This window comes from Amaranthus tricolor, chromosome 11 (genome assembly GCF_026212465.1).
Source record: "Amaranthus tricolor cultivar Red isolate AtriRed21 chromosome 11, ASM2621246v1, whole genome shotgun sequence".
Lineage (NCBI taxonomy): Eukaryota > Viridiplantae > Streptophyta > Magnoliopsida > Caryophyllales > Amaranthaceae > Amaranthus > Amaranthus tricolor.
This window is the reverse complement of record NC_080057.1, coordinates 21,203,461-21,230,134: the sequence shown is the minus strand read 5'-3', so window position 1 is coordinate 21,230,134 and position 26,674 is coordinate 21,203,461. Positions and strand designations below refer to the sequence as shown.

Sequence of the window (26,674 nt, the reverse complement as noted above, 5' to 3'; positions counted from 1 at the left end):
CCCGGGGGGCCAATACATAGATCCGCCTTTGAACATAAATATTTTATACTCAACTTCCTTGCTATTTTCAGACTCTATCATATTAGATTTCACTAATATAATTTATTCGATTTTTTATTTTTAAAACTTATGTAAAACTCTTCATAGTTTTACACTTTATCTCAAAAATAGTTATTGAAAGCAAAAAATATAATATTATCTCACGTCAAAAATCTTGAAGCGAGTCTTTTTTTTGAAAATTCAAACATATTTTTTAACTTTTTATTGTTAATAGTCGTAGACAAAGAATTACTAATAAGACTCTTTCTAAAACTTGCTTTATTCTTGGCAATATTGAGGCATGTCACACTACCAAAATACTCATCGTAGTTGCATACATCTATTTTCGCACGAGCTTAGAGCACAAGTTCATAGCCTATATGGTTGATTACGTAATTTAGATTCAAGTAAGGAATTCAAATTATTTATCACTCATTTTTCACTAGAAATCAATTTCTTGTCTTTCATTCTCTCTCTTTCTTCTCATTCTCTTACAACTATATATACCAAATAATCAACAATAATAATACTTAACATTAAGCTTATTTCTTTATTCATTCATTTTCTAGGATTACCTATATATTTATTTGTCAAACCAAGTACGTCCTAAATAATTCTGACAACAGGATAAACCTAAATTCAACCAGTTGTTTATAATATGTTCTAAGGTAGTTCATCAAAAACGGTCACTCTTCAAAATACTTTTTGTTTAGTTTTGGCTGCAGTTGCAAGTGTTGCCCCATGAGAGTTGTATGCCACTCACTATTTTCTTTGTACGATTTCTATTTGGGGGAGTATCACAGAATGCGTTTTCCTTTTTGCCTCTCCTTGGAAGAAATACAGACAAGGTTTGTCCGCTACCTTCCTTTCTTCTCTGACCCCGACTCATGAAGGATACTTAATTATTACTATGATTATGAGTATCAGCTTTGCAAAACCCTTCCTCCAATTATGCTTCACCTTGTTTGAGTTTCATAAAAACTAGTATGTTATTTAAATTAAAAATAATTATATTATATTCAATTCCACAAAAATAGTTTCTAAAATACTAACAACTTATACAAGATTATATATATATACTAAAAAGTAAATACCCATATTAAGTAGGTAATCTACATGAAAAAACAAGTAGGTAATCAAACTTTAGGGCTATATGCCATATTTTCATCACTAATCCTTTTTTTTTTAGTGGGCACATATCTATTGGATTACGTGCGTATCCTATAGTCCACAAATTCAAACTTAGACCCATAATTTATACATGTTTATCTAGACTAATTGACAGCATTGGAGATTAATTAAGACCAATGTATGTTTAAGGAGGGGACCAAAATCTATATAATATATATAGCTTCACTTTACTCCTATATGCTAGCTTTCGTATGTGTAGTTAACTCTTTTTATACAAAACTTTAATCTAATGAAATAATAATATTTTAATCTTAATCTAATGCTATAATACAGCACATACTTGCAAGAATTGGGCACCTACCTTATGCTATTATGAGACCCTTGCCTGCCATTCTGTCCCCCATTTAGGGATGGTAATGGGTCAGACTCGGCTCAAATTATACATATTTCGACTTTGTTGCGGATAATAGTCGGACTTTTTTTTTTAGTCCACCTCCACTCGGAGTCGGATTATGCATACTTCAAGTTTGTCCCAACTCGGACTTTCGGACCTCCAACGGAGTCGCATGCGGAGTCGGATTTTTATCAAACTTTATCGTTGTGATATTGTACTAATGATTTTAAAGCATACAAAATTAACAAAATATATTAACAAAAAAATATGTACATTAAATTCAACCTTAACAAGAAAAATAGTCTACTACTACAATTTAACAAATTTTCTCACATTTTAATTTGGTGTTTTTTATTTCTTTTGATCTGATTTATCGTATATTGATTGATTAATCTAAATAAAAATACCAAGTAGTTTTTCAAAATTGAAAATTACAATAAGTATGAGAGATAGCTTGAATTAGTCACATCTAAAGTTTTAAAGGAAACAAAATATTGTGATAAAAGTCAAATTCAAATTTGGATTTCCTCCAGGGTCGGAGTCGGGTCAGAGTGTCGGATTTTTAATAAGGTCCAACTCCAGTCCGTCTCTAACTCGGACTCAGATTGTAAAGTCGAAGTCGGAGTTGGATAACTTCTTACTTGGAATTATTTTCCTTGGATCAAGTCGGACTAGAGTCGAATTCAGACTGATTGCCATCCTTACCCCCATTGGAACTAACACTTGTTGGATATTAAACCTAAAAAAAAAAAACTTTTGCAGCTTTTAATTTGCCTTGTTTTTTATTTTAGTTTGTCTTATTGATTTTCCTTATTTTACTTTTGTAACATGACCCTCTACCACTTTAATCTTTATGTTTACCCTTTTATTTCTACAACTCGTCTTGTATAAGACCATCTCACCATAATACGAGCTCATATAATTAGTCTGTTTTTGTAATGGATAACTTAAAAATTATAAGTGATCATTTAAACACACTAAATATACATGGGTCAGCTCAATAGAGAAAATCTCATCATGAAATCATCTCATTTAAGAATTTATGTTATTTGTAAATGACTTTACCGTTTTAACTCACTATCAGCACCCAACATCTTAATCTCCGTGTCATTTCCAATTGGGACAAAGGGGTGTTTGGGAATTGGTTGTTGACTATTGACTTTTTAGTTGGCTTGTTTGACCAGTTGGAAATGTTGGCTATTTTTGTTGACTTTTAAGCTAGTTGAAAAAGTCAGTTGCTTATGGGTATTTTGGTAAATTTATGTATTGGTTGTTGATTGTTAATTAGAGAAAAAGTGGGTTAATAAGTCAAAAGCCAACAAAGCTAGCTAGAGTAACTTTTTTATTTTGCCTTAAAAGCCAACTTTTAAATTGGCTTCAAACATTTTGCCAAATACTTTTTAGCTATCAATCGACAAGCTAAACGCCAAAAGTCAATTATAAAACTAAAAAAAATAAAAAAACCTCAAAATAATACTTCCTCTGTTCTAAAATACTTGTTACTGATGGTGAAATGTTCAGTGAAGAAATGTCACTATAAATAGTAAGTATAATAGAATAGAAGAAGTATTAATGAAGTAGTATTGATAGTTAAGGTAGGCACCATATAGTTTCGTGACGCAATAGAGGACACCTAAGGGCATAATGATTTGGACAAAATCTAAGGAAAACAAATCCAAAGTGGTCAATTTATGAAATGGCTGCGCTCCTGCTTCCACTCCTCATTGTTGGGTTATGTTTCTATTAGATAAAGTGTAATTTAGTATTCAAAAGTTGTAGTGCAAATAATTTTTTATCCATCCTATATTAATACTTGTCAATTCAGCATTTAATTTCATAGCCAGTATAATAAAATTTACAAAATAGATGGGGCAATCCAAAAACAAGTAGAGAAAAAAATAATTCATTTATAAGTTTAAAGTCGATGTATTAATAAACTAATTGGTGGTAATACGATTTACTTTTTAAATTTATAAAGTGATATAAAATATTTTTTTTCGATGTGAGATAACTTACCAGTGAGAAAAATAAATATTTTAACAATGAAAGTGAAATTTGGAGTATGAATAATCTGATAATTTATTTAGGAGAGAATAATTTAGAGAGCGAGATAAGATAATATAAGTATATAGTTTTGGATCTCTAAAATTGTATTTATAATTACAAAACTATGTATTTAATAATTATTCCAAATTAAAATTTTGTATTTTGAATTGAGGAGAAAACTCCATGTATAAATTAGGATACTTCGGATGTCTAATCCAAAAATCCAGAATTTCAGTATCCAAAGTATTTGAATCGTAGACTTTATTAGCATTTGAATTATTGTTACATAAGAAGCAAATATAAATAATTAGATATATAAGCTATATTTAAAAAAGTTCATCTTCTTGTTTTTATTTTTCAAAAAAATCTCTATAAAATAATGCTACTTCTATTCCATTAAAGTAGTATTATTTAATCTCAAAAGTTTTTGCATAATTTAGTCAAATAATGCAATTTAATAGGAAGGGAGAGATTACAATTATAAAAAACCATCATATTCATATACATGCACCCTAATGCCTAAATTCACATTTATTCCGCTAAATAAAAATAAAGCTGATGCTTAAGTATGTGAAAATTATAGAGGGATCAAATTTATATTGTTTGCCATACAATAAAGCTACGAGAGCGAGACACTAATGGAAAGGAGGCTCAGGCGAGAAACAACAATCAAAGAAAGTCAATTTGATTTCATGCAATTAAAGATATTCACGTCTTGAAGAGGTTGATAGAGAAGTATTAGGATAGAAAGAAGAATTTGGATATGATGCTCATTAATCTAAAGAAGATTTATGATAGCGTACCAATGATCAATATATTATATTCCTTGAGGCTAAAAAAACATAGTTAAAGCATATTAAGGTACTACGTATGATGGTACCATGACTAGCATTCAGACACTCGTATAGGGACAACTAAGCCTGTTTTTGTATAAGTGGGCTTGCATTAAGGATCAACCCTAAGTTCTTTCTTATTTGTTATTATACTCGATCAATTATCAAAATATATTTGTGAAAGTGCTCCTTGGTGCTTGCTATTCGCTGACGATATTATACTTGCAGCCAAGGCTAATGAAGAAGTCAATGCGAGGCTGAAGCATTGGAAGACATCTAGACATCTTTACAAGGAAATGGGTTGTGAATAATTGATCTCTCTAAAATAGAATACTTACTATGCAAGTTTTAGTGGGGGAGAGCAATTAGTCGGAGAACCTCAAGCGACCATTGGTGATGATGTTGTTGCAATAGTATAAATATTTAATCGATAATTTAGAATAATGGTATAATTGATGAAGATTTAATACATCGAATCAATCCAAAATTTTAATCCATGACATGAGTTTATTCTGAACTCATTACAATCTATCATGAATCCTACTCCAACTTAAAAGTTAACATGAACAAAAATAACAAAAACTCAAGATTTGCAACTCGAAGTTAACTTGAAGATGATATAATTGACCTTATGTCAACCAACTCAAAAACCAAAAACTACCCAACCCATAATCTAATTGTACTGGATTTGACCTGGATTATAACCAAAGTTAACTCGAATCGTATTAACATGATCCATTATAAGCTTAAATAAAATTTGACATGATTTGAAACTAAATTAATTTAGTGTAGTGTTGGCCTGACATAGACCCATATTCGACTTGACCCATGCTAAAACAACCATAATCGAATCATTAAGTTATCCAACAAAACACTATATAATTCAAACCCGATAAAACTCAACCAAAATCCGATTGATGTACTCAAATATATAACCTGCCATTAATACAACACTAATTTTCTATTGAGTTCATCTCAGACGACTTCAATTGGGTCACCTCAAATTTTAAAAAAAATCATTTTCTGTATAAATGGGAATTCAATTTTCATTTTTTTCATTTTTTAATGTTTTTAACTAGAAGGCCTTTGCATTGACTCATCTCACGGTGAAACAGTCTCATACAAAACTAACTGATTAATGCAAACGAATATTAATCTAATTGACATGCCTTCATGAATAAAAGATTGGTCTTTCTGAATCTATGTCAATATTGTTAATTTGGTTTTCACGTCGTTTTGTATGAGACCGTCGCATAGTGAAATCACTACAAAATAAGAAATTTATAAGCTAAAACTTTTAATTATTATAAGACTATTTAACCCAAATATAAGACATGTCTCACGGTGAGACTGTCTCATACAAAAATTTGCGTAATTATTTAATACACAAACAAAAGAGGAATACAATTTTAATAATGTTTTCTTATGGTACTCCTTCCCAAGTGTAGTAGGAGTATTTTCAAATATTTTAATTTACTTAAGAATAACCACTATCTAACCTCTTAAACTCTTGTAGAATACATATACAAATGACACATGTGAAGAAGCAACTAATATATAAGACAACGCAAACACCCATTAGCAACCATAGCAACGTGTCTCTCTTTCAGAGGATCTCAAAATTTTCTCTTTGCTTTCTTTCCTTTCTCTTGCCCCTTTTATTTATACCTAAAAAAAACAATAACAATGGTTGATAATATCACTTCCTATTCAAACCCATCAACTATACTTCACAACTACAACCCAACACTCACATCATCTTCTTCACACCAACACCATGATCATAATCTATACCATCAGGATCATGATCATCAGGATGATCATCAGGATGATCAACGGTCAGGAATGATCAAAGAGCAAGATCGTTTACTACCCATTGCTAACGTTGGAAGAATCATGAAGCAAATCTTACCTCCAAATGCTAAGATCTCGAAGGAAGCGAAAGAAACGATGCAAGAATGTGTTTCAGAGTTTATAAGTTTTGTTACGGGAGAAGCTTCAGATAAATGTCATAAAGAAAAACGTAAAACTGTTAATGGTGATGATATTTGTTGGGCACTTTCTTCATTAGGGTTTGATGATTATGCAAACCCTTTGAAAAGGTATCTTAATCGGTACCGTGAATTTGAAGGAGAAAGAGTTGCTAATCAGAACAAGGAAAGGGAAAGGGATTAAATTAATTAACATCCATCACTAATTAATTAACTTCTTATAAGAGTTGTTAATTAATTAGCTTGGTAATTACTAATTACCTTAGACCCTGATCATATATAGTTGCTTATAAGCGAGATACACTAAGTATGATGATGATATATGATGGTGGTTATTACTAATTAGCATCTTTTTAATGCTTTTTTTTTTATTTTGTTGTGAAATAAAAATTATTATAATGGTGTTTTATAACTTAATTTCTTTTCATCAACAAGATGTTACCTATATATTTTATGTGATTGAATTGAATTTACTAGGGCTAGCTATATATGTGATTTTTCACTTTATTTGTGTAGTTTGGAAAATATATAATACCTATAATAAATTCAATGGAATACTAATTTATAAAATTTTAATATTAAGTTTGAGATAATTATTCTTAATTATTAAGAAGTATTATATGTTTGTACTTAAATATATATATTTTTTCCTAAAAATCATTTGCTACTTTAATTTTTAAATTTTTTTGTTTTCTAAGAATTTTTTAATTGATAAGAAAAATAAAAGACTTAGATTTTATAATAATACAATGATAAATGGTTAATTTGCAATATAATATTTTGAATGATTATTACAAAAGACAACCGCTATAAAATAATTGGATTAACTTTTTATTTAATTATTCTCCAATATAGATTGAATTTTTTCCTATTGTTCAAAAGTTGTCAATTTAATGTTAGATATGAACTACTATTGAAGTATTAAATTTCTGATAGGCCGGTATCAAATTACATAGCTAGATCTTTAATTAGATGAAGTATCGCTAATTGGTTGATGAGTACACTTATATTTTAGTTATAATTTCTTTTAAATTATTGATATGGAATAGTATTAGTTTTTAAATTTCAACTATGTTTCATTAAAAAAAATTATTGAATACTTTTTCTAAGTTTGTTTTTTTTTTTTTTTTTTTTTTTTTTATATATACTTGAATGAAAATGTCATCATTCATTGAGAACTCACTAAGATTGTAGTAGGTTTAAAATGTTATTTTTGTCAAACCCTCCAAATCAAAATTTAGAGTTTCTAGGGTTTGTTTTGATAATATTTTTGTGGGTTTTTTTGGGTTTTCTTTTTCTTTTTTGCGATTTTAGAGATTATTTCTTTAACAGATGTCGAAATTGAGAATTTTTATTTTCTGAAGATGCTTCTTTAATGGAAGTCGCACTTTGAGTTTTACCCTCTTTATTTTTTCTTTGCTTTTTTTTTTTCCAGGTTAATGGTAGCTTTTGTGGTTTTTGGCTTTAATGATAAAGAAGGATTATCGAATTGTTTCTCAGTCACTGGAATAATTTTATAGCTGTTGATACCATGATAGCAAGAGAAAATAAATTTCTTAAAATACTTTTGAATTACTTGAATTTCAGTGTATTTAATCTACGTTGAATAACTTTAGCTTTATTTACAATAAACAATACTATCTAATTTCCTATTAATAAGGAAAGATATATATGCTCTTAACTAACTAACTCATCAAAAAATTTCATACAAAATTTTATGAAATAATTAATTGGTAATGATATTTACGGTCCTTAAGGATGTACATAAACATTAAACAATTTTCTTGATTATCAATAATTATAACTTTTCAAGAGAATTTAATCTAAAAATTGGAAAACAATTAATATTTTATACTCCCTCCAATTCATTTGAGTTGTCCCATTTGGGTTGGGAACGCATAATAAGAAAATGGGAGGAACCACCTTGAATAGTATAGCCATGTAATGTAGGGGTATTGGTAATGAAGTTGATTAAACTCTAATTATTCCCTCCAATTTGGATAAATTTAAATTTGGAGGGAAAATAATTAAAAATACAAAGTCTTCATAGCCATTAATTAAATTACATAATTAAAAATTACAAAGTCTTCATAGCCATTAATTAAATTACATAATTAAACATTACAAAGTTTTCATAGCCATTAATTAAATTACATAATCAAAAATTACAAAGTCTTCGTAACCATTAACTAAATTACATAAATAAAAATTACATCCCGAAAAAATAAATTTACATTTCCTAAAGGGGGTTTGTATCTATACTTCCACTTTCTCCTCGATCTCTTCAACACTTTATTCACGGCTACAAATAACGAACACTTTTCTCGGGCCATGTGAATACGGATATCATTTCGTTCATTGACTTCAGAAAAGAGGTCGAACAAAACGAATATGCATTTATTGTATACGTTAGTCACTTTATAAAAAATGCGTCAAAAAAAATAACATAAATGCCATCTACAATTTAAAAACTTTTCCAAAAAAAATAGTCATGAGAAGCAGCCAAACCCACACAGCAAATGCCAAAAATAGTTAGAGGGAAATACACTAGGTGCCAAAATGAAAATGTCAACCCAAATTAGGCGCCACAAAACAGAAAACAATAGAGGATGAATACAGTGACTATAAATAGGGGGTATTAATTGCAAAAATCAAATGAATACTCCAAATCATTTATTGCAAGAAAAAAAATGGTGAAGCAAAAAGAACTTGACGCTTACACGAGGAACAAAATAATGCATGAGTTATTGCTTGGTGTTAACAAAAAGGGGAAGCCAGCTCATGGAGTAATGGGGGTCATAACCAAAAAGTACGGTATTCACTAGAAGACCGTAAGTAGAATTTGGGCTATAATTAAAACTCAACAAAAGGAGGGGGCCATATTGGATGCAAGTAGTAAAAAGTTTGGTAGAACCACCAACACAATAATTCCATTTGATGAAAGAAGATTCCAAGCCTTAGAAAAGTCCAAAAAGACAAGTCAAAAGGCAGTTGCAAATGCCATGGGTGTTAGCCAATCAACTGTGTGGAGATGGATGAAAAAAAACACATACGCAAGCATACAAATGCAATCAAGCCACTGTTAACCGACACTAACAAGAATGACAGGTTATTCTTTTGTATTTCTAGTTGCATTTATGATGAGCAGACAGATGCTTTCAAATTTAATGACATGTCTAACATAATTCACATAGATGAAAAATTATTCTATCTCACTAGAACACAACAAACGTACTATCTTACCCCAAGAGAACCTGAGCCACATAGGGAAATATAGTCAAAAAGATTCGTTCTCAAAATTATGTTCATGTGTGCGGTTGTTAAACCGATGTACTCTAGTGAAGGTGAACTACTTTTTGATGGAAAGATAGGTATCTTTCCTTTTACAGCTCAAGTGCTAGCAAAAAGAAGTTCCAAAAATAGGAATAGAGGGGAACCAAAAACTAAACTCATTCAATCCATAACAAAGACACACATAAGGTCAACGCTAATTGACAATATCTTACCGGCTATTAGAGAAAAATGGCCAGAAGGTGCAAGCAAAACAATTTACGTTCAACAGGATAACGCAAAACCACACGTTCTAGACAATGATCCAATATTTAGGGAAGCTGCAAATCAAGATGGATTCAATATCCATTTAGTTCAACAGCCTCCAAATTCCCCTGATATGAATGTGTTAGACTTAGGTTTTTTTAGGTCTATTCAATCATTACAACACCAGAAAGTAGCATACAACTACACTGAATTGGTTAGAGCTGTGACAAGTGCTTTTGAAGCTTTAGAACACCATACATTAAGGTTTGTTTGGATACATGTAAGGTTGAGGTACTTAAAAAACTTGGTGGTATTGACTACCATATTCCCCACATAAACAAAAACAAACTAGCTAGGAAAGGGAGACTACTAAATTATTTAAGAGTAGGAAAGAAATCATTTATGAGTCACTCCGTCATTTGGATGCAAATCATTTAGAGGTTGCTTTATTGTACTTGGGAATTGAAGAGTAAGAGATTTTTCACTCAGCAACACAACCAACAACATTTACTGTAAAGCAGCAGGAATACTAGGAGCATCAACAAACAACAGAACCAACAACTACATTTGTGAGCCAGCGAGATTACCATGAGCAAGAAAAAACAACAAAACCAACAACAACACAAAGCCAGCAGGAATACCAGGAGCAAGAAAAGACAACAAAACCAATAACCACAACAACACAAAGCCAACAGGAATACCAGGAGCAAGAAAAAACAAGAAAACCAACAACCAGAACAACACAAATCCAACAACACTCAGCAATACAACGACCAACAACAACAACCAATCAATAGCAACAAAACCAGCAACACTTTTGGGCTTAATGTAGTGGATGAAAATGTTTAGGGTTAAACATCATGTAGATTCATTCAAGGTGTTTATGACTAAACATTTAGTGGAAATTTTTTGGGATTTTTAATGGCAAAAAAAAATCATTTTAGGCGCATCTCTCAGAAAATATATTGTTTTTATCATTGAGATCCATAAACAAACTCTTTGCCTCCTAAAATCATGAAGGTTGGTGGCACTGTGAGTATGTATATGGATTTTTGTAGCAACTAACAAGCCCTCTTTTCAAAAAATCATTGAGCTTTTCTTTGGCCTCAATAAAAAAATCATCACAGACCAACATACACGAAGATGCATAATCAAGAATAACAAAAACAAAATGTAACATCAGTAGTCAGAGGGAAAGAATAATCGTTTCACATACGAGAGATGGGCCCCTTAACATCATAAAAAGTATCATCATCTTCCCCGTCATAATCTTCAGAGTCAGATGAAGGAAAAAGGTCATCATCAGGTAGATCAAGTCCCAAATCAAACATAGCCGAAATTTCTTCATCCTCATTGTCCATAGTTCTTCCCCAATTTGGAGAGGTTTCAACAGAAGAATGTGGTGAGGAAATATACGAATCCTCATCTTCACAATTACCAAACAACAACTTCAGTGCAGAATGAGAGAGAGAAGAATTAGGTGACTCCATTACCGAATTTTTTTTAGAAAAAACAAAACCTCAAAATCAGACGACAGGACGAAAAGAAAGGAGATGGGTTTCAGAAGAGAGGAAGATGAAGATTTAGGGTTTCAGAAGGGGTGTAATCATTTAAGCTTGAGCAGTAGCGCCGTCGAAGAAGAAGACATGAGGAAGATGAAGATCTAGGGTTGCAGAATGGGGAAGGGTGAATCAAAGGTTTGGGGTGTGTAAATCAGAGGGAGGAGGGTTAATAAAGGAGGGAGTGATTTGTTAGAGTATTAATTAGGATTGGGGGGTTAATTAGTGTACTTAAGTTTTAAAAATAAGGGTGTTTTGGTAGTTATATAAATAGTATAAGGACAATTTGGTCTAAATTTATGTTCTAAAATAGAAATGGGACAGTTGAAGTGAATTGCTCAAATAAGAAAATGAGACAACTCAAATGAATTGGAGGGGGTATATTTTTTTTAATTTTTAAAGAAAGAATAATGGTAAACTAATAAAGTATAATTAAATTCTTATATTTACCAAGTAAAAATTAATTTACATAGATAAAATATAAAATTCTTTTTTATATACAATCCTTAAAATTGCATATATCATTTTCCATAATTTTATGTTCCAACAAAAATAATTAATACTCCAATCTATTATTTCAAAAGATTATTTCTACCATTTCAATGAATGATAATGGACATATATACAAACTACCTAGTTTCACCCAAAACATTTTTGCCTAAACCAATTAAACTATAAACTTTTGGCTCCCCTCTATATAGTGATTAATTAGCCTAGTGGAACAAATAGTAGCAATTACCATGTAAAGTTTACTTGTTTTGACAATTAGCCAATAACCAATGACCAGGTCAAATAATGAATCAAAATAATTTTCATGACACTACCATCGAAATGTAAACGTATACGCCAAAAAAATAAATTGGAGTCATTATGCTTATTTTACAATTTTTTTAATACAATCTATGCTAAGAAAAGGGAAAGAACATTGAAAATTCAATTTAAGACGTTATAATTGAAAAAATGGTATTTACACACTTTAACTGAAATAAGATTTAGATTACACTTATCAAAAAATATTAGAAGAAAATTTATCTACCACAATCAAACTTAAGAGTTTAAGACTAAGATAAACACATATATATTGTTAGAGTACATTATATATCTTAGTGTCTCAACCATTAGCTTAAACTTTTAGTTGAGTTAATATTTTGACATAGTATCAGAAGCCAATTGTTAAAATTATAACTTTTCTATTATTTTGTGGTAGCCTAGAAAAGCTCTACGTGTAAGGTTGAGGGAATTAATCCTATTATCGTGAGAATCAAACTACTTGAAATTATGATTATCGAAGCACAATAACAATGTCAAAGCGTTAATTTCAATTTATTAGATATAGCTACATGAATCAATATATCAGTTTCAATGTTCGTGTACAAAGATTTTTCTCCTCTACTTTTCTGATTTTCTGTTATTTCATTTTATAAGTCTAAATCTTTCAGGTATATCTTTCCACTCAAACTCTATAAATCATCTTGGATAGTGCTTGCCATTTTGATCCTTTAACAATTTGAACCCATGATTTTCAAAATTGTAGTGGTATATATTTATTAATTCAAGAAAATACAGACACTTAAGGGTTGGAAACGAAGAGAGAAAGTTGTTAGCCATTCAAGATAAACTCTTGTTCATATATTTTTCGAAAATTTTAAATTTGATTTTCACATATCTTTTCTCATTTATTTTAAAATTGCTCATGACTTAAACAATATCTACGATCACATAAAATGTTCTAATCATAAAAGGCCCATAGAAACAAGCATGCTATCATATTCGTTTATATTAGTTTAGTGTTTTTTTTACTCTAAAATTTTGTAAATTATAAAAAATAAATGAGTGGTTTTGTGAGTTGTTTGTCAAGACACTTGATCTATTTTAGAAGTCATTGGCTCTTTTTAATAACACCCTTTGGAATACGTCAATTTTCATACACTCCTAGCTAAATCATCTTTAATAAAAACAAGAAAAATAATGTTCACAATTAAGGTCATGCCAAAAGATGCTCGATTTGAAGTTTCACCCAATTGATATTTGCAAAAAATTTCCTCAAATTTCTAGGAGATTGGGCCACATTATAATCCATTTATGTATTTTTATAGCTTAAATACATGTGGGCAGATGCAGCTTTGTTTAATATTGTCAACTACAAAAACTTATTAAGTTATATTTTCAAATATGCTAATAATTATATTGTTTAAGATAGTTAAAATATTAGTGTGTGATAGTATTGTTTCAGATTCAAGTTTTATTATTAATTTTTTTAAAATAATAATATATTGACATTATTATGTTTTATTTTGTTTAATATACATGTGTTGTATGAAAATGTGTTGTATTTTGTTTAATCTACCATGAAAAGTAACTAATGCCAAATTGAGCCAACCAAAATGTTGGTCATATCAAACACGTACTTTAACTAGTCAAAGTATCAAGAACTCTTCCCCCAAGTAAAAAGAAAGAATAGGTCAATTATATTTGTTACAATAAAATTAAAAAAAGAAAAAAGAATAGGTCATTTTTAATTGTACACTTTATGGAAAAATTCTACCCAACTTGACAATGTAGGGCCAAATTATTTCTAAGTTTATGAATAAATTTTTGAAAAGTGAAGTGGTCCAAGAATAAATTTTCACATTATTAGAGGTAACTATAACTCATAACTATTAGTTCATCCTATTTAATATTAATAAAATGAAAGTTAATCGATGACCTTCAAGTTCAACCACTTTATTTAAGATATTCGAACACCACAAATTGAAATTGAGTGTGGGCATTTGTTTTTCTCTTTATTTTGAGGGGTATAGGTATAAGTATGATCTATCCGTTATTATAAGCAGTTGTATACTATGACAATGGATAGCATAGGCTACTTATTTTTTTTCAAAAAATAATGTTCCTTTTTAACCATGTATTTCGTTCGTTCTATTATACTTACTACATTTTACTGTTTATGCAATTCAATATGTTATTTTAGTTATTCATATATTGAATGCACATCTAAAAATTATAAAATATAAGTTTAATACAAGTATGCGACTAGACGATTCAAATAAGATCCAACTTACTTATATTTTTTCTTACATATAAGTTGTAACACGTTGGTGCAACCCATGATTTTGACTTCTGGATCCGCCATTGTTCGCACAGACTTTGACTTGTGTGAGATAATGAGTCGACGATTATGACTATGACTTGAGTGTGCACATTTGTCTTTACCCTTTCCTTAGAGGGGTATAACTTCATGAATATAATCTGTTTGGTATCTTTCTTCCACAAACCTTGACTTTTGTGAGACACTGAGTTGGTAAATATGACTATAACTTGAATGTGCGCATTAGACTTTGCCCTTTCGGGTTACAGATATAGTATACCCTAAACCTTGAATTGTGCAAGATCATGAGTTGAGTTGATGACTATTATAAATATGACTATAAACTCCACAAATTAAAGCAAATTATATCTTGCATTGCTTCTCTTCCCTCAACTACCTTACAATTTTTTTAAAAAAAAACACCATGAAAATGAAATTTAGCCAAACAAAAGAATTATAACAAGTACAAATATTTGACTTAAGCTTTGATACCACTTGCCATTTTGATCTTATTTAATTATGAAATATAAGTACATGTTGATTTTCTCTAATGTTGTATACTTATTATAAAATGATGAACGATGTGAAAGAGAAAGTTACTATACACCTTAAGGGAGGTTCTCTCTTCGTGCTTACTAAGTCACATCCTCCACCTAATTTGACTTTGAGAAACAATAACTAATACTCCTTTCGTCCCATGTAATAAAATGTGTCTTTTCAAAAATTAAATAAATCAAGAAAATATTATTTATGTAATATTTTTCGTCATATACGTAAATTTATTATTCTATTAGATTTTTATTCATGTTATACAATTACAAACATAATAATTATTTTGAAAAACAAACAAAAAAATATAACATAATAGATATGACTGAAGGAGTAATCATTAATTTATTAATTGTTCTTATTTAGCATTTATCTACTTAATTTTTGTAAATATATTTTTAGCTTGTATTTGAATTTCGAGATTTATAACATAATAGGCTCTTGTGTGTGCTATCACAGGAAAATTGAGTGCTGATGCAAGGATCTCCTTACCAGGAACTCTCTATTGCCGATTGTGTTAAGAATAGTTGCATTCAGAAGCACACACAAGAGCCTACAGATAAGCAACTAAAGAATATACAGATGAGCAGCTGAAGCCTTGATCAGAGAACCTTTTGATGTCCTTAATCAGAAGCCTTGCACTTATGTATCAGGAGGTAGCTGTCTTGGGTGTGTGTACCTTGGCACGTGCAGATCATGTGTAGCTTGCTGAATAGCGCTTGATAGTTAGTTAGTTATTGCTAGATTAAATCAGAGACTTTGTTACACATTCTGTTATAAGCTGTAACAAACATTTTAGTTCTTTTTTCCTCTTGTGTACATGCATATATATATATATATATATATATATAGGGGAGTGATCCATTGAGAAGGAGTTGAAAATGAGAAGGGTAAAAAGAACTCTACATCCTTTATTTCACTCAAATAAAAAAAATCTATAGTCACGATGGAGCCAAAAACTCATAATTGTAAAAGTAACTATGTTACACAGAAAGGTAACTATAAAATAATTTTTAAAATATTCATAATTTATAACATAGTATCATTTTTTGTATATATAGTAACCAAACAAAATCAAACAAAAATCCTTCTCACCCTTCTCATTTTAAAATCCTTCTTATTTGATCATATATATATATATATATGTATATATATATATATATGTATATATATATATATATATATATGTATATATATATATATATATGTATATATATATATGTATATATATATATATATCTATATATGTATATATATATATATATATATATATATATATATATATATATATGTATATATATATATATATATGTATATATATATATATATATGTATATATATATATATATATATATATGTATATATATATATATATATGTATATATATATATATATATGTATATATATATATATATATATGTATATATATATATATATGTATATATATATATATATATATGTATATATATATATATATATGTATATATATATATATATATATATATGTATATATATATATATATGTATATATATATATATATGTATATATATATATATATATGTATATATATATATATGTATATATATATATATATATATATATATATATATATATATATATATATATATATATGTATATATATATATATATATATATATATATATATATATATATATATATATATATATATATATATATATATATATATATATATATATATATATATATATATATATATATATATATATATATATATATATATATATATATATATATATATATATATATATATATATATATATATATATATATATATATATATATATATATATATATATATATATATATATATATATAGGGGAGGGATTGAAAATGAGAAGGGTAAGAAGGACTCTACACCCTTCATTTCACTAAAATAAAAAAAAATCTATAGTCACGATTGAGCCAAAAATTCATAATTGTAAAAGTAACTATGTTACACAGAAAGGTAACTATGAGAGTTAGATGTAGATGTAGGTGATCTGTTTAAGTTTTACTTTTTGTTAAAATTGATACTTTTAAAGTCAAAATTAATATCTTTAAGTCAAAATTGATAAATGCCCGAAAATGAAAAAAAAGAAAACTTGTAATACTGTTATATGCGTGAATTGGATCGGCCCAAATTGACGGTCTCGTTATGAGACCGCCTCGTCCAAGTTTTTGTGAACAAAAAAATGCATCAGACTTAGAGTTAAGGCAATGAGGGAGTAATTATTTGGATATTGTCATACACTACTGCTACTGGAATTTACCGTTGGCCATTAGACTAAAATAATGTGACTTTTCTTTACACAATTCTTAAACATCGTCACCCTTTTTATTTTATCGCCACCTCAATTTAATGAATTTACGAAAATGCCCTGGACTCAAAACTTCTATAAAACTCTCCAATCACACTCATTATCACTTTTATCACTCTAAAAACACAAAATTAAAACTTAAAATTTGTGGAGCTAATTCAAAACGCGAAGAACAATTTGAGGTAATTTGTAATTTGTAATTGAATTTCTTTGAATAAAAAAGGAAATCAGTCGCACAAAACATGCAACTGTACCATGGATGAGTCGCACGTTTTGTGCGACTGGCTTCCTCTTTTTTTTTTGTTTTTTTTGAATATTTGTCGTTTATTTTAGTAATAATTAATATTTATGTTATTAAATTATGTTTGTTAATAATAATTAATTTAATATTATATTTATTAATATATTAATATTTATGACAATAAATTATGCTTGTTAATAAATTATTATTATTATAATTTTTGTAAATTAATTATAATGATAATAATAATAATAAAATAAAATTAATAATTATTAACTAATATAATATATTAATTAAATATTTGGTAATTTAACTCATTAATTTAATAATAATTATTTTGAATATGTTTATTAATTTTTATTTTTTATTCATGTAGTTAACTTAAAGTAATATTTGATTATTTTAATTTATTATTAAATTATGTAAAGTATAGTAAATGGCTGGTAACAAGTGCGTACTCGGTTTGATGACCAGACTAGCCTGCAGAGTAGTTTAGGGGTTTCCAGTGATGATGATACTGAGGACGTAGGCTCTGTTGGTCAGGCCGTCGTTTGGACTCTCGTGCGGGGGCATGCCGGTAAATTTACACGTGCAGCCCCTAGTTCTGCTGGCGGTTCTGATCTTGCAGAAGACAGCCAGGGGGACAGTGCAGCTCCACGTGGGAGCAGGCGCCCACAGTCTGGTGGAACGGACTGGCTGATTAAATCGCCTCAGCCGGGGAGCCCCACTAACGCACGACTGATACCCAGCTATGGGGGGCACATAGCTAGAGTCATTTTTGAGGGCTCTGAGCATACGCCTCTGATTTTGGGGTGCCGTACCAGGAAGAAGCAGCTGGAGGATATCATCAGACTACAAGACACGTCTGATGAGCTGTATGGAGTTTTATCTGCCACTCCCCTCGGTCGTCTGCCGTACGTTATGCACCAGCACATTGATAGGGCTTTAATTTTGGCCTTTGTGGAGAGGTGGCAGCCGGATACCAACACCTTACACATCGATAGGGGAGATGACGTGCAACGAATTTTAGGCATTGGTATTAATGGTTCGCTCCCGGCTGAACCCGCTGACGGTGACTGGAAGCTCGCGCTGGCCGGTCAGTTTGGAGAGCCGGTGTCCGAGCTGCGGAGGAAGAGGTACTTCACCTGTGGGAGCATCAACGTTGGGGAAGTTATGCACATGTGCCATCGGTCCCAGGCTTTGGAGACGCAATGTACGGCCTGCTACATGGCTATTGTCGGCTCAACACTGCTGGTGGATAAGACCAGGACTAGGATGCGACCTTACCCTATACTAACTGTGAACGCCGATCAGGATGAGGTCGCTTAGGGTGTTGTGACGCTGGCGTATTTGTATCGGCAATTGGATATGGCGTCTAGGGCTGGTTGTAAGACTATTGTCGGTTTTCTAACATTGCTCCAGACATAAATCTATGAGTACATCCCGGCCTTTCGACCCCATCCTCGTCGAGCTGATGTGCCTAACAAGACCAAAGCGGAGATGTGGTCTACGCAGAAGCCAGTTCGTGACCTGAGCAGGCTGAGATAGTGTAGGAGTATTCTGGACTCCATGACAGAGACACAAGTATTGTACATAACATCACACTTTGTTATGCATTTTATTTTAATTTAAGAGTGTATTGTTTATACTAATGTTGCTTGTAAGCAGGTGGAATGGACTCCGTACACTAATTCTCCTATGTCGTTACTGAATGAGCACCCACGGACCACGTTTATCGGGGGTATCACCTGCTTTGATATCGTGGAGGTGTATTTTCCCGAGAAGACGGTCAGACAGCTGGGTTTTGTAAAGCCTATTCCTCCCCCTTCTTTGAGGCCTACCCAAGCTCTGCGACCGGCACAGGGTACCTATTCCGTGACCTTTGCTTCTACGTTTATCTATACGGAGGCGTGGAGTAGGTTCCCTTATTGTGCCCGCGTTGGTGACCAGGCACTTTCTCGGGCATCCGTTCCATAGGAGGTTGTTCGTGATTACGTTAACTGGTTTAGAGTGTGCTCCCACCCGTTTCTCCTCCCCGACAAAGGACCTAGTACTGGTTTCGGTGCAGCTGATAGCAGAGTTCAATACGTTAGTTTTATTATTGATGTGTTTCCTTTTATCTGTTTGCATTACTTAAATGGTGTCTATTGTGTTGTTAAAGCCGTTATTTTATGTGTAAAGTTTGCAAATGAATTTTCGAGCCGCATCGCGCCCCTGCTAAGAATGCCATCCATCATCGATATGACCCCTCGGGAACGACAAACTGCTGATTTTTACGTGGAAGAGGTTCGAGATTTATTTGCCGAATGGCAAGCTTTTAGAGGGCTCGACCCTTCATAGACATTGGATTCTGTAATTAGAAACTTTTTTTTTTTTGCGTTGTGTTATATTTATAAACTACTAGAACCGTCTTTGTTTATTAACAAAAATGCTCGTTACATTTTTCATTACTACATTTATCTATACATGTCGAATGCTATCTACATAAAAATATTGATTGCGCTTTTCATACATACATTTTTTATAGACATTTTTCCAGTAACACATTTATTTACAAAGAAATACAAATTGTAAATGAGTATGCAGTATTGTACTATGGACTTTCTATATTGATTGCATCTTTAGCAGTTTTGTTACCTTGTGGTGGTTGTATACCGTATAATCTATTCCAGAGAGAAATTCTGGTTCGAAAATGTGATTCTAAATGTCTACTCAATTGGTCAGTTGCTTCTCTCCATGATTGCTGGATTGGGGGAAGTGGAGATGAGTCAGCGTTCATTAATAGTTGAACATAATGATTTCTATTCACCCAACGAATGTGTATGAATTTATGTACACCATGCACACCCGCCATTTTCCTCAACGGAAGAACCAAACAGTTGTAGTGTGGATTACCGTCAGCAAAACCATAATACGCAATGGCAATATTAAGAAACGTTGTTGCAGAGTACAATCCCATAGGTGCCTCTAGCCAGTGAGTAAGCGGTGCAGAGCCCTTGTAATGTGAACCGATTCGGAATATAGCATTATCTAGCGTCTCGGCTGACAGATACACACGTAGATATTGATCTCTTTTCATTTACATTTCCATACACATTGCACGTCGTAGAAAAGGCCATGCCTCCTCGCCTCCCAACCCTGTGACGGCAATAGCTCTAAATCTACAATTACCATCACGTAGAACATCAATCCAATCAAACAGCTAAGGAGGGAGAATATGTGGGATGTGATTGCACTAGTGGAAAAAAATGTATCTGCTGCGTGTCATTTGCTGCGGCTTTTTTTAGACGCAGCAATAAATAGAAAAAAAGGAAAAAAAAATATACCACAAATGTTGTGGTTTTCTGTAGCTCGCAGCATATAATGATACAAATGCTGCAGTTTTTTGCAGCCCGCAGCCATAATCTCAAAAATACTGCGATTTTTTGCAGCCCGCAGCAAATAACCTATAGCATTTTACTTCTGGAAAATTTAAAACCCGTGTTTCAACGTTCATTTTGCTCAAAACCCTCATATACTGTTGTATTCACCTTAAACCCATGACATTTGATGTTCTTCAAGTTCTTCAATTTCTTCAAGTTCTTCAAAAATTTCTCAAAAACCCACGACATTTGTTGTTCAATCTGTTCTTCGTGCTTCTTGTCTTCAATCTGTTCAAGTTCTTCTGTGTTCTTCGTGTTCTTCGTCATTTTGTTTAAACTCTACTGTTATGACATTTGCTTCTTCTTACTTCTTCTTCCTCATAAACCCACGACATAAGATTTCTTCATTTGCTCTCTTCTTCATTTGCTCATAAACTCACGACATAATTAAGCACAACATTTGAAGAGCACGAATTTTCTTCCTCATATACTCTGTTCTTCATAAACCCACGAATGTCTTATTTAAGCTTTCAAAACCCACATATCTTCTCTCTTCAAGGTAAATTTCACAAATTAACAGTGTTTTTTATGTTTATTTTTACTTATGTTTAGAAAAAGTGGTTATGTGTAGTAATTTTGTTTTTCTTATTTCATAGTAGGTGACATTGTAATTGTTCTTCATCTACATACACAAGGTAATTTATAGTGATGCTAATTTTTATTGTTTTTCATATTTTTAGGGTTTTGGGAGTTTGACATTATTATATATATTTTGTATAATGAGTTTGATATTTTTCAAAGTTATGTTATTAATTTGTTAATTATTTTGATTTATGTGTATTTTGCTAAAATTGTGGTTTGTTGTTGTACATATGTTTTTAATTTTTAGAATTAGAATATACATATATTTAGGGTTAAATGATTTTATTTTATTATTTATATTTTGAATATGATTTTATTTATAATGTGGTGATTATATTGAAGTATGAAGTATAGATTATATGCTTGGTTATATAGAATTCGAATATGAAGTTTGAAAGATGAAGTATACACGTTAATTATTTTAAGTGATTTTATTTTAGAACACAATGTAGCGCTTATATTTTTAGGGTTAAATTTGTTTGGTATAAATAAGTATATATGTGTATTAATTTTATTTTGAGTTAATTAATCACAATAATTAGGATGACAAAAGATCGTTCTTGGATGTATGGAAGCATTGAATAATCAGTATTTATTGATGGCGTATTAGAATTTTGTAGTATTGCGTGTCGCCGTGTCGAACACGGACACGTGAAAATCCGTGTCCGACACGCCAAATGAAGTGTCCAATATTTTAATATTTTTCCGGACATGCGGACACGGCAAGGGACACGACAAAAGTCAAGGACACGTTTTTTTAAAAAAATAAATAAATAAATAAAAATTGAATTTCAGATTAGTCACTCACTGATACACGAATTCCCTTTTCCAGTTTCCCTTCCCTCTCAATTCCCTCTCTTGCTCTCCTCTCACTCCTCTCAACTCTCTTTCACTCTAACCCTAAAAACTCTACACAACTCTTCCTCCACCTCCACTGTCGCCGCCGCACTCCCGCACCACGCCACCGCCGCCGGCTGCTCCTCCTGTCCTCCATTAAACCATCACAGACGAACACTGCCGCACTCTCTTTTGATTTTATTTAAGGTATTTTCACTCTTTATCCTAAATCCTAATATTAATCTTGTTCTAATCTTTAATCTTAGTGTTAATCTTAAATTCTTAATCTTAATTTCTTGTGAATTCAAATTTGTTAATGTTGAAATTGGGTTTAAAAAACTTGGAACTGGGTTTAAGAATTCTATTTGTGAATTCAAATTGTTTCTAAGCTATTGAAAATTTGAAACAACATTTGAAAATGTTGAAATTTTAGTAATAATTTTGTTAGAATGTTATTTCTTGATTTTTTTTTCGTTTATGTTGTTTGAGAGATTGAAAATTTTGTTAATGTTAAATTGTTAATGTGTTTGTAATTTGAATTTTGAAAAGTTGAAATGTTATTCTTGATTTTTTTGTATATCCTCTTTGAATATTTGTTAATTGTTATTTGTTAATGTTAAATTGTTAATGTGTTTGTAATTTGAATTTTGACTTTGGAAATCTAGAAGATTCTATTTGTCTTGGCATGGCGGATCTTTCTCTTGATGAGCTCGAGTTGAAAACTACTTTTGTAGTAGCGAAGGATGATGATGGATGTCATATGGATGATGTGTGATGATCAAACTTAAATTTACCTATTTATTTGGTTTTCTTTGATTTGGTTTGTATGACTACTTTTATATACTCATGCTGTTTATTTGGTACTTATTTGCATTTTATTTGAGTTTTATGTTTTTAAAGTGTTTTTTTACAAATATCAAATGAAAGATTATAAAATTATCTTTAATTTGATATATTTATTATATTACCATTTTCGTGTCCCCGTGTCCGCCACTTTTAAGTTGGCGTTTTCCCGTACCCATGTCGTGTCCGTGTCCGTGTCCGTGTCCGTTTTAGTGCAACCTAGATTGCGGTTGAACATCAAGTTAGGACGGGGGGGAGTTGGTTTTTATTGTCCATGTGTCACTAGTTGGTTTTTTAGCTTTTTTGGCACTTTCGCACTTAAAGCAGCTCAAACTTGGTTTGTTTTGCACGAAACTTGGCACATAACACTATTTGGTATATATTATTGTGTTGAAGTGGTTAGAATTGAAAATAATAGTCATATGCTAGAAATTACGTGTTAATTTGCAATTTTATGGGTTTTTAAGCTTTTTTGGCACTTTCGCACATAAAGTAAAACTTGGTTTGTTTTGCACGAAACTTGGCACACAACATTATTTGGTATATATTATTGTGTTGAAGTAGTTAGAATTGAAAATCATAGTCATATGTTAGAAATTATGTGCTAAGTTGCAATTTTATAGGTTTTTAAGCTTTTTTAGCACATTCGCGCATAAAGTAGCTAAAACTTGGTTTGTTTTGTACGAAACATGGCACACAAAACGATTTGGTATATATTATTGTGTTGAAGTGGTTATAATTCAAAATCATAGTCATATGCTAGAAATTACGCGTTAAGTTGCAATTTTATGGGTTTTTAAGCCTTTTTTTGCACTTTCGCGCATAAAGTTGTCTAAACCTTGTTTGTTTTGCACGAAACTTGGCACACGACACTATTTGGTATATATTATTATGTTTAAGTGGTTAGAATTGAATATAATAGTCAAATGCTAAAATTTACGTGCTAAATTGAGATTTTATGGGTTTCGAAGCTTTTTTAACACTTTCGCGCATAAAGTAGCGCAAACTTGGTTTGTTTTGCACGAAACTTGACACACAAAAATATTTGGTATATATTAGTGTGTTGGTTAGAATTGAAGATCATAGTCATATGCTAGGAATTATGTGTTAAGTTGCGATTTTATGGGTTTTTAAGCTTTTTTGGCACTTTCGCGCATAAAGTAGCTCAAACTTGGTTTGTTTTGCACGAAACTTGGCACACAACACTATTTTGTATATATTATTGTGTTGAAGTGGTTAGAATTTAAATCATAGTCATATGCTAGAAATTACGTGCTAAGTTGCGATTTTGTGGGTTTTTAAGCCTTTTTAGCACTTTTGCGCATAAAGTAGCTCAAACTTGGTTTGTTTTGCACGAAACATGACACACAAAACTATTTGGTATATATTATTGTGTTGAATTGGTAATAAATGAATATAATAGTCGTATGCTAAAAATTACGTGCTAAGTTGCGATTTTATGGGTTTCTAAGCTTTTTAACACTTTCGCGCATAAAGTAGCTCAAACTTGGTTTGTTTTGTACGAAACTTGGAACACAACACTATTAGGTATATAATAATGTGTTGAAGTGGTGGTTAGATTTGAAAATCGTAGTCAGATGTTAGAAATTACGTGCTATGTTGCAATTTTGTGGGTTTTAAAGTTTTTTTGGCACTTTTTCGTATAAAGTAGCTCAAACTTGGTTTGTTTTGCACAAAACTTGGCACACAACACTATTTTGTGTTGAAGTGGTTAGAATTTAAAATCATATTCATAAGCTAGAAGTTACGTGTTAATTTGCGATTTTATGGGTTTATAAGCTTTTTTGGCACTTTCGCACATAAAGATGCTCAAACCATGTTTGTTTTGCGCGAAACTTGGCACACAACACTATTGGGTACTAAGTTGCGATTTTATAGGTTTTTAAGCTTTTTTGGCACTTTCACGCATAAAGTAGCTTAAATTTGGTTTGTTTTGCACGAAACTTGGCACACAACACTATTAGGTGTATAATAATGTGTTGAAGTGGTTAGATTTGAAAATCGTAGTCAGATGTTAGAAATTACGTGCTATGTTGCAATTTTGTGGGTTTTAAAGTTTTTTTGGCACTTTTGCGTATAAAGTAGCTCAAACTTGGTTTGTTTTGCACAAAACTTTGCACACAACACTATTTGGTATATATTATTGTGTTGAAGTGGTTAGAATTTAAAATCGTATTCATATGCTAGAAATTACGTGTTAATTTGCGATTTTATGGGTTTATAAGCTTTTTTGGCACTTTCTCACATAAAGATGCTCAAACCATGTTTGTTTTGCGCGAAACTTGGCACACAACACTATTGGGTATATACTATTGTGTTGAAGTGGTTATATATGAGAATCATAGTCATATGCTAGCAATTACGTGCTAAGTTGCAATTTTATGGGTTTTTAAGCTTTTTTAGCACTTTCGCACATAAAGTAGCTTAAATTTGGTTTGTTTTGCACGAAACTTGGCACACAACACTATTTGGTATATATTATTGTGTTGAAGTGGTTAGAAATGAAAATCATAGTCATATGCTAGAAATTACGTTGCTAAGTTGCGATTTTATGGGATTTTAAGCTTTTTCGTACTTTCGCGCATAAAGTAGCTCAAACTTGGTTTGTTTTGCACGAAACTTGGCACACAACACTATTTGGCCTCATCCAAGATACGTTCCTTCAAAGATTCCTCCCCTGTCGGTAAACACCAGCGACCATTGAACCTCAAGCTCCCATCTTCATGAACAAAGTATCCCTCCGCTTTTCCTTCCCGAGCTTGTTCCTTTAACTTCAACAGTTTCGGGTCTTTATCCTGGAAATTCAAAATTTCTTCAAAGAACGAAGGTCGATTCGACAAAGCATTCAGGCACCCCTGTAATTCACCCTTACGCACCACTTCTAAGTTCAACCTCGCAAAATCCCGATGCAACTCTTCAACTCCGTCCAAGCGGACAACGAGTGATTGGACTTCCTACTAATCGCATCGGCTACTAAGTTTGCTCGTCCCTCATGGTATATGAACTCCAGATCATAATCTGTCATCAACTCTAGCCACCAACGTTGTCGCATGTTTAAATCGGGCTGAGTATAGAGATACTTCAGACGCTGATGATCAGTGTAGATCCTACATTTGACGCCATACAAGTAATGCCGCCATATTTTGAGAGCAAACACTATGGCAGCTAACTCCAGATCATGGGTAGGATAATTAACTTCATGTACTTTCAATTGTCGTGAT

The 26,674-nt window shown here is 31.3% G+C and overlaps 1 protein-coding gene across 1 annotated transcript; it reads left to right on the top strand.

The window, feature by feature from the left end:
* The first annotated feature begins 6,129 nt into the window (after positions 1 to 6,129).
* On the top strand, positions 6,130 to 6,809 carry LOC130827265 (nuclear transcription factor Y subunit B-5-like). Its single transcript, XM_057692934.1, has one exon. It carries the CDS (start codon positions 6,130 to 6,132, stop codon positions 6,616 to 6,618), a length of 489 nt encoding a protein of 162 aa, XP_057548917.1. The 3' UTR covers positions 6,619 to 6,809.
* Positions 6,810 to 26,674: the final 19,865 nt, after the last annotated feature.